Source organism: Papaver somniferum, chromosome 5, assembly GCF_003573695.1.
Source record: "Papaver somniferum cultivar HN1 chromosome 5, ASM357369v1, whole genome shotgun sequence".
NCBI classification, from domain to species: domain Eukaryota; kingdom Viridiplantae; phylum Streptophyta; class Magnoliopsida; order Ranunculales; family Papaveraceae; genus Papaver; species Papaver somniferum.
The window spans coordinates 175,023,971-175,034,437 of record NC_039362.1 but is presented as its reverse complement, the minus strand read 5'-3'; the positions used below and the strand labels follow the sequence as shown (position 1 = coordinate 175,034,437).

General features: G+C 37.0%; 1 protein-coding gene across 2 annotated transcripts; it reads right to left on the bottom strand.

Annotated features, from left to right (window-relative positions):
* Window positions 1-4,061: 4,061 nt before the first annotated feature.
* Window positions 4,062-9,796, bottom strand: LOC113283734. 2 transcript variants are annotated; one of them, XM_026533071.1, is made up of 4 exons: window positions 9,625-9,796; window positions 7,762-9,306; window positions 6,642-7,679; window positions 4,062-5,128 (listed from the first exon to the last, which is right to left on the bottom strand). In XM_026533071.1, the coding sequence occupies exons 2-4, from the start codon at window positions 9,286-9,288 to the stop codon at window positions 4,208-4,210; spliced, it is 3,486 nt and encodes a 1,161-aa protein (XP_026388856.1). In that variant the 5' UTR covers window positions 9,289-9,306; window positions 9,625-9,796; the 3' UTR covers window positions 4,062-4,207. The 2 variants fall into 2 exon arrangements, with proteins under 2 accessions (XP_026388856.1, XP_026388857.1); XM_026533072.1 differs by having other exon boundaries at window positions 7,762-9,303.
* Window positions 9,797-10,467: the final 671 nt, after the last annotated feature.

Genomic DNA, 10,467 nt, shown 5'->3' with positions numbered 1-10,467 from the left:
TGGTGTTCAATCTGGACTAGCTCCTGGGTTTTTTCTGCATTTGCGGTTTCCTCGTTTACAAAATTTCTGATGTCTGTGTTATTTCTTTTCCGCATTATATTTGTTTATATAAATAAAATATCACAAGAGTTCAATCGATTAGTAAATCCAACATTTGATTGTTGATTGTAATTGATTAACACTTGGATATTGGTCTTTGGTACCATCCAAGTTATTTCTCATATTCAATCAGGCTCACAGATTGCTATCTGTTCGATTGCAGATTGATTTGGGAAATAGAGATATAACTCTTGAATACTTTTCCATGATTGAGTCTGAATATCTATTTGACTCTCTTGGAATTGTATTAGAGTTTTCCATACAGATTGCCTAGCAAAATATTGGGTGTGGTTGTTACACCCTGTTTTTCATTACTGCGTTGAATATTTTGAACCAATTTTTAATTCTTAGGTGGCATTTTTCATAATTTGTTGTGCTTCAAAATAATACTCATTTTGTCCTACTATTAATTGACCTATTTATTTTTGGATTTTGTCCCATTAATAGTTGATTTTATATCATTTGATACTCATGTTTATATTCGTTACGTAGGTGTTTTAAAATGCTTTGCAATGATATAAGATTTACGATTATCCGTGATATAGTTTGAGAGATAAATTATTTCTAAGTTGCATTACTAGTTCAATTAATAGTGGGACGGAAGAATTAATAGAAAAAAGATACTGCAGCCTCGAAAATGATAATGCTGCAGCTGGTATTAACCAAAAATAGTGATGGATATATATTCCTTCCAAAATGGATTGTGGGGGAAATTGCCCTATGGCTAACATGTATGTACAATTTTTCCGGTTAAGGCAGGTCCAGCCCAGGCCCAATCCCAAGCTGGATTAGCTAAAGTGAAAACCACTGTGGCACCCATTTCTCAGATTTTTTACACTCAGAAACCCACAGACGTAGAACTTCAGGTGCGAACCCATTATTTGAGGGAAAATTATTCTGAGACCCATATTTATTATAATTATGTTTTAGTTTTCTGTTAGAACTGTGTTTTGTTAGACTCTCTTTCTCTCCTGAATACGCTTCTCTCTGTCATTTGAGATAATTGACGAACTCATCAATTTCAGGAGACAATCATATCTTAAAAATCAGGTATTGTATCATGTATACTTTCTGATTTATTTTGCGACTGCAACTTAACATTCGATTTGAATTTAGGTTTCTTTTTTATTTTTATTTTGATTATCACTAATTATATCTCAATCGACTGGTAAAACCCTAACTATTGTTTTGATTTTGATTATTTTTTCGTTGTTGTTCTTTTCTATGAGACGCTAGAGTATTTAATTTCAGATGTTTCCTTCATTTTTGGTATCTAAAAGAAATCTACGTTTTCATTTTTTTCTTACTTATTTTCAGACTTTTGAAACTTATACGGTGATTGTTTTGTTACGTCATTTAGGTTAAGAGAAGCTTTACTTATAGCTTTATCAGTAGTGGTTGGTTCTGTCTGTAATGTTAGTGGTGGCACGCCTTGTTGGTGGTCATGCTTTTGTTTATCCAATGCCAATGAAAGGAGAAAATTAGGTGAAATTATGAATGACCACTGTCTTGATTTGCTTAGTGACTGTTATGTTATTTCTTTATGATTAATTTTGTTAATCGACCATGATATACAAGTTTTTGTTAATTTCGAAAACCAGTTTTATCCATGATATATAAGTTTATAAATTGGCTGAACTTCTACTCGCCTCCCTTAAGATTTTGTTGCGAACATTGAGACATTGAAAATTTTGGAAGGTAAATTCAGTTTTTCCTTAGCATGTTTAATTTTTAATTACAGAAGTATTTTCATTGTCCAATAATCTATTCAAATTTAGAACCAGAAAGAAGATAAAAGGATTCCTTGGATGTGATTGAACTGGAGATATCATAAGGACAGTGAAAAAGGCATGTTTGATGATAGTCGTGAATGGTGGTGACTAAAGGAAATAGGTCAATGAGTTAGTGTTGCTACTGGTGCTGATTGTGTAAGGATTGAGATTGCAGGGATGGTGATAAAGGAGTTTAAGAAGTATAGAAGCAAGTCATATGTTGTACCACAAAAACAACCTGCAGACAAGGTGTTTGTTGAAATGCTTGATTGAGTTTTGACAACAGAAACAGTGGGGAAAGACAACAGTAATAGCGAGCATGTGGTACTAGTTCAATATGCCTAATTTTGGAATTGAAAGTGGGAATCATAATGCTTCAATGAATCATGAAGGGGGTACAAGTCGGATGCGAAAGCTGGTCAATGGATATATGATTTTTCGGCAGCGCTTTTGGTCATGTTTCCGCAAGAAATCAGGAAATTCCTAACTTAGATAAAATTTGAAGTTAATCTTGAAATTGTAGAATTTATGTTATATTGGAACAATGGTTGAATAATTTTTTTATGCAGTATGAAAATCTATGCATAACATGTTATGCATTCACAAAAGTTGTTGCATAACTTGTTACGCAATCCAGAAAAACGGTTGCATAACACGTTATGCAACAATTTTTTCGTTACTATTGAAATCAACAAAAACAAAGACTGCATAACTTGTCATGCACCTACAATAATATTTGCATAACATGTTATGCAGTCGTGAATATGGATGCATAACGTATTATACAACCACTTTTTTGTAAGCACTGAAATAAAAAAAATTGATGCATAACTTTATATGCATTCAAAAATATGGCTGCATAACGCATTATGCATCATTTTTTTTTATAAACACTGAAATTAACCAAAATAATGGATGCATAACTTGTTATGTAGTCGAGAAAATTATTGCATAATTCATTATGCGTCTTTTGTTTTTTGTGATGTTATTTTTTTAGCCGTATGTAACGTTTTAGTGGTTGCATACTTAAATTAGTCAATGCATGAACCAAAATATGGTTGCGTAACATTTTATGCATCTTTTTGTTGTGTCTGCATGATGTGTTATGCATCTTTTTTGGTGGCTGCATAATGGTTATGTATCAAGTTTTTGAAAACTTTACCTAAAATGATGATCACTTCCGATTTTTTCGTGAAAAACAAAAAATTGATATTGTTGTTTGTACTCGTTGTGTAGCTTTCTTGAAAAGATTTCCAACGATATAAAATTTGTAAAATTACGTGGCGTGGTTTTGTAGATATGTTATATCCAAGTTTGCTTTCCATTTATATCCCTAAAAAATTAAGATGCATAACCTGATATGCAAACATTTTTCAAAATTTCATATAATTATAGGTGTCACGGATAGGGGTGAGCACTTTACCCGTAATCAGCGGATTTAACCGGGACCAACCGTACTTTTGCGGATGGATGCCCGCACCGTTCACTAATGGGTTAGATGGAGATGAGATTTTTGAAATCCAACGGATTACGGATTGGGCCCGGATGCAACCTTGAGAATCCGTTGGACATCCATATCCGTTAGATTAAAGGCATTTATATAGTTTTTAGAAGATATATAGAAGTTTTCGAATTTTTAAGGTGTTTGCTTGGAGTATTGTCCATGGCACTTCTATATTTATCTACATATATAAAACGTGTAGGTTCTATAAGAAGTCATCTATATTGGTTTTATTTTTTTCATTATAAACTTTAACTAATACAAATCCATTGGATTATCCGTATCCACTCCGTTCATCTGTGCATCCATTGGATGCAAGTCTGTTTCGGATGCCAAATTTGAAATCCGAAAGAAGTGGATTGAATGGGGATGAGGTAAAAACCGGTCCATTCCAGCCCATGCACACTCCTAATCACGGAAACTAAAAATAACCTTGGACTTGACGATAAGAATATTTTTTTTTGGGCGTACGCCTAATTTCCCCTAAAATTGAACATGACAGCCCTGTTATATATATATATGAAGGTGACGGGAACGGGAACGCAACAGGTGACAGTCGTTTACACACACAAAAAAATAAATGACAAATATTTGTCTGACAAAACTAATCTCTTCACCTGCTACAATCCGTCAGAAGTTTTGAGAATTTTCTCCTGCTCTCATCTGTTCCCCTCGAGTCTTCAGAATTTTCTTGTCCAGAGTCCAGACAACATCTAATATACACAAACTTCTAAAACTACAACCAAAAAACATCACTTGCAATTTTGCAAAGGCTACACATACTAGTTACACTCTGATAATCAAAAGAAAATAAAAATAGAGGCATTGTTTATTGTCAACAAGGCTTAATACATGCTTTTGGCCAATTAATCACGTTACCAATCTTAATGTCTCCGAGCTTCCCATCTGCATCAAATAATTCCGCATTTCTGTCAAATATTTGTTTCACAATTATACTATAAACATGTTCCTGTGGTGGACCAGCAGTGTTTATACTACCGAAAGCAATGGTTCTTCTTTTGAAGTTCCGTATAAAACATGAATTAGCAGGCAAGCTGTACTCAACACATGCTTTTGGCCAATTAATCACGCCACCGATCGTAATATCTCCAAGCTTCCCGTCTTTATCAAATAATTCTGCATCTCTGTCAAATATGTCTTCGACAGTTAAACTATAGACATGTTGCGTTGGTGGATCTGCAGTGTTGATACTACCTAAAGCAATGGTTCTTCCTTTAAAGTTTTTTATGAAACATGAACTAGAAGGCAAGTTGGATGCAGGAGGTGGCAAATGTGGACGAGCAGGCAAGTTGGACGCAGGAGGTGCCAAATGCGAACGAGCAGGCACGTTGGATGCAGGAGGTGCCAAATGCGAACGAGCAGGCAAGTTGGAAGCAGGAGGTGACAAATGTGAATGAGCAGGCAAGTTGGAAGCAGGAGGTGACAAATGTGAATGAGCAGGCAAGTTGGAAGCAGGAGGTGTCAAATGTGAATGAGCAGGCACGTTGGAAGCAGGAGGTGTCAAATGCGAATGAGCATGCAAGTTGGAAGCAGGAGGTGACAAATGTGACCGAGCAGGCACGTTGGACGCAGGAGGTGTCAAATGCAAACGAGCAGGCACGTCGGACACAAGAGGTGTCAAATGCGAACGAGCAGGCAAGTTGGACGCAGGAGGTGTCAAATGCGAACGAGCAGCCAAGTTGGACGCAGGAGGTGTCAAATGTGAACGAGCAGGCAAGCTGGCCGTACTAGGTGACTACATCCATCAAACCAAGAGTGTACATTCAGTAACATAAGAAGTATGCTAACATAATTAATAATTATACACGCACAGAGATGAGTAAAAGCGAAACAAATAATTGGCAACTTTAGATTCTTATTTTGTGGTTTCGGGGGAGGTTCAACTAGATACAGAGTTTTGGTGTCAGTTAACCAAGAGTTTCCAACTGTTGGTTTACCAATATCTCGAGAAAACAATTTCACAACAGCAATCTTGAAATTACAAATTAATCATGAAGTTTACTTCTAAATTCCAGACAAATCATTAATACCAGAAAATCCAGCAAAAAAGAAAAAGCGAAAAAGGAATAGACAGACTTGTGGAGTCATCTTATAACCTAAATAGTGTATAAGACTAGTTAATGACAGAAGCACAATCTTGCCCCTGATTTCTTTTTCTTTTGGAAGTGAACTAGTTCAGAACTACAGAAAATTAATAGTTGCAACTTATTAATAGCTGGCAATCCATATTTGTGAAAACCAAACTAAAACCCTAAAAATATGACAAATCATTAATCATAGAACTAGTGAAATGGCCAGCATAAAATAGGAACCTAAATAAATGATAAGTCCATAACTCAAATTTATGTTCAGGATACTTAAACATCAGTAATTCAATCTGATGGAACTCATACAATCTTGCATGAATCAGACTCGAAACTATAATCTAAATTTTTATGATTTTCTCTTTAAAAAAAATGACATTCGAAATCAAACACGCATATCAGAGAAATGAAAATGCAAATAATTAAACTATTAACACAGATAAAAGAGATACCTTCAATTTTGCTGATTAATAATTCACAGAACTCAGCGATAATAATAACTTAAATTTCCTTTGTCTACACATTATTAATATCAGTTTTCTATACCTATACATGCTAGAAATGCTATTATGATGATGTAGAAGTTTGAAACAGTTTGAGATATTAAAATGAACTACTAAATGGTGTAGAGTGTTCTGACCTTCAACTTAGCATAACAAGACTCATTTATACTTTCTAGTGCAGAATTGAATTCTGAAAGTAGGGTCGAACCTACCTATGGATGTGTTACTTTGTTGTGCACAAGAGACACAGTTGTCAGGTGATGGGAACCATGTGATGGCAGAGGGCCGATTTATTATCATCAATTCATATTTCAACTCAGTAGTTAATGATTTCAGAAATAGTTATGTACCATGGTACTACATCAATATGGTTAGATACTTTAGTGAATTAAATTTCTCAGCGCATCTATTGGCAATAAATGGGTCCTGACTAGGTGCTGGTGAGAGAGTAGTGCATTCAGGAAGACCGTTTCAGTAGATAGAAATTTTGGGTAGAGCAGGTTCTTAGATTCTGTTTTTAGAGTTTTACTTGTACCTATTTTGGCTTTGTGCTAATTCTATGTAACTATGTTCAGTTTTCAAATGAATAAAAATGTGTCACTTAGCAGAAAAAATAATTCTGGATGTAACTTCAACTTGTAAGAATCATATAAATTTTTACCTGAGACGCAGATTGCTTTGAAGGTGTAGAAGTACGATTCTGCATGTGTGACGCAGATTGATTTGACGGTGTGGAAGCACGATTTTGCATGTGTGACGCAGATTGATTTGATGGTGTAGAGGCACGATTTTGCATGTGCGACGCGGATTGATTTGATGGTGTAGAGGCACGATTTTGCATGTGCGACGCGGATTGATTTGATGGTGTAGAGACACGATTTTGCATATGTGACGCGGATTGATTTGATGGTGTAGAAGCCCGCTTTTGCATGTGTGACGCAGACTGATTTGATGGTGAAGAAGCACGATTCTGCATGTGTGACGCAGACTGATTTGATGGTGAAGAAGCACGATTCTGCATGTGTGACGCAGATTGATTTGATGGTGAAGAAGCACGATGTTGTATGTGTGATGCAGACTGATTGAATGGCGTAGAAGTACAATTTTGTATGTATGATGCAGACTGATTGGATGGCGTAGAAGCACGATGTTGTATGCTTAATGGAGACTGATTGGATGGTGTAGAAGCACGATGTTGTATGTGTGATGCAGACTGATTGGATGGTGTAGAAGCACGATTTTGTATGTGTGACGTGGATTGAATGGATGCTGTAGAATTACGATTTTCTGTGTGTGGCGCGGATTGAATGGTTGCTGTAGAAGTACGATTTTCTGTGTGTGGCGCAGATTGATTTGACGGAGTAGAAATATGATTTTCTGCTTGTAATCCAGATGGTGTTCGGAGTAAATGGGTATCAGACTGCAAACTCTTGTTTTCTCGCTGTACTTTGCGAAGCGTCTCAACACTTGCCGCCGATGCTGTACGACGTTTCTGACCCTCATCAGTATTGCAGAAATCAACAAAACTTTCCCAATCTTCTCTGTTTCTAATCAACTGGTACGGGATATTTCTTTTTCTCTCCGCAACAGTCTCATGTTTATCCAACTCTACTTGCAGCTGATGCTTCCAAGTTTTCCAAGCTTTGTTAGCCTTGGACAAAACATTAGGTCTATAAATTCCAGGTATGATATACCTAGCCTGCAAAGACAATCTCCATATCATGTAATGATCATAAAGATTTTAAGAGAACTAAAATAAACTGAATACGCTGTACACTTACCGCAACATCTTTCCATATATTCTTTTTGACGATGTTTGGAACGTCATACCAAGAGCCAATTGCAGGACGACAATGCACTCGTACTGTCATTGCAATATCCATTGCAAATTCTTCTGACTCAACATCAGAACGCCGCCCAAATTTGTCAAATATAATCAGTTGAGGGGTACCTAGTAAATGAATTGAACCACCCGATGGACAAGAAGTGTTCCCTTGGCGATTATTACCGGCATAGTTTGTGTTGTTCGACTCGCTATGAGAGGCAGCTACTTGGCTTTGGACCTCTTCACATGTCCTTTTGCTTGAGGAACCTGCAACGTTCTCAGAGTTGGTGGGTAACAACTGGTCTTCCACAATTGGCAAGTCACCATTTCCATCCGTATCAAGCATGTCAGCATCTTCATGAGAGTTGGTGGGTAACGATTGGTCTTCCTCGTTTTGCACGTCACTGTCTCCATCTGCATCAAGTATGTCAGCATCGTCATCTCCAAAATCGCTCCAAGTACCAGTTGTGTCAGTATCTTCATCTCTGATATCTTTCTCAGCATCAAGCATGTCATCAATAACTTCCTGCCTTCCATCTACTGGACCGGTCACAATTTCGTTTGCATTGACAGATGCAGAAGATGGTATTGTTGTTGACGACCTCTGCTTCTTGAGAGCAACGACGCTGGGTCTTGGATCCACTGCAATGCTCACCGCAGTACATGCTTTTGTTGTTGAAGATCTCAGCTTCTCGAGAGCAACAGCGTCGGGTCTTTTATCCACTGCATCAGTCACAGTTTCTTTTCCCCTTAGGCCATTGACAAATGAAACGTGTGGTTTTGTCGTTGACGGACTCTGCTTCTTGAGAGCAACAGCGTTCAATCCTTCATCCACTGCATTTGTCACAATTTCTTTTGCCCTTCCACCATTGACGAATGAAATGCGCGGTTTTTTTGTCAACGACCTCTGCTTCTCAAGGGCAGCGTCGTTGAGTTTCTCACCCACTGCGTCGTTGAGTTCTGTTGCTGACAATCTCCGCTTCTTGATATTGAGTCTTTCATCCACTACACCAGTCACGGTTTCACTTTCCCTGCTGCCACTGACCAACCCGGAACATTGTTTCGTTGCTGACAACCTCTGGTTCTCAAGAGCTATAGTGTTGTCTTTCTCATCCACCGCATCAGTCGCAATTTCTCTAGCCTTTCGTCCTTTGGCAGATGCGGAACATGGTTTCTTAGCTGACAAACTCTGAGCAACATCGTTAAGTTTTCCATCCACCGCATCAATCCCAATTTCATTTTCCTCCGGGGCATTGTGTGGTTTTTTTGCAGACGACATCTGCTTCTCAATAGCAGCAGCATTGAGTATTTCATCCACTAAATCAGTCATAACTTGATTTACCAATCTGCTGTTGTTGACAGACGCAGAGCGTGGTTTCGTTATTGACTGCCTCTGGTTCTGGAGAGCTTCTCTTCGTTTTGCCGTTGACAGCTTCTTCTGCTTCTGCTGAGCTTCTATAAGTTCCAGTCTCTTCGACCTCATATTCAATATATTTAGCTACTGAAAACAAAAACATTTGAGAAATTTGAATCTACGTACACTCATTTCAATCAAAACCCAACAAGAAGCGTCTAGATTTATATCAAACGCCCAAATTTCGAACCCTAATTTCATTGCAAAAGAAAAAACCCCAAATGAGTTTACGCAGCAAACCCCCAATTTCTAAGTTCAGACACCATTAGAAAACCTAAACAGAACTGTCTAAAGTTAGAGCAAACCACAAATGTTCGAACCCTAATTCCATTACAAAAGAAATAAAACCCCAATGTTGGAAGACCAAATTTCAACACAAGTAGTAGGGGTTGAAAGATTACTCACCTGATACAGTTTAGGATTTGATTACCAGTGTTGAGAAGTAAGTTCTTCTTCAATTACAGTGCGTGATTCTTTCAGTTCCACCAATTACATTTCTAGGGTTCGTTTCTACTGAACCCAAATCCCCAATGGAAGTGAACGACGGAGAAAACGGTGTCGAATGCTAAAAGCTAGTGTTTTCCTTTCCGGATATGCCCCTAAAAGTTATTCATTTATATTAATGTCGGGATTTTTTATTTTTTAATACTATTGTTCATGAATTTTTTTTATTCAAAAAGGGCAATATATCATATAAAAAAAATCAATTCACCACCATGATAATGGTAGAATGATAGAAAAACGGAAGAAAAGCTCCGTTATAGTAGAGCTTTCATAAAACAAAAAACCAAAGAATAAAAACTATCTCATGAATGCATCTCAATTATGCAGAACTGAATCTAAAGAATAACCCCGAAATATATCCGTACCCACGCACCAATTATACGAAAAAACCTTTACAGTGTCAATGATAGAATCTAGGTTTTTGTACTGCCCATTAAACAGACGTGCATTCCTCTCGATCTAGATAGCCCACCAAATTGCAAAGAATGCGAAATTGGGGGATAAAAAAATCAATTGGGGGATATAAGAAAAGGACAAAAACTGGATCCAGATATCAATTCGGGGTCACCCTTTATCTAAGTATTTTACGTATTACCTAATCTACCCCTCACTAACCAGAATTAGTGATTAATAATAATTAGTAAAATCATAAGATTTTTGATAAATGATTAGTTGTGTTTTATTTGAATTTGGGTGAGTAAGGTGAGAGTAAAAGGAGGGAAAAATATTTTGAGTGAATTTTTT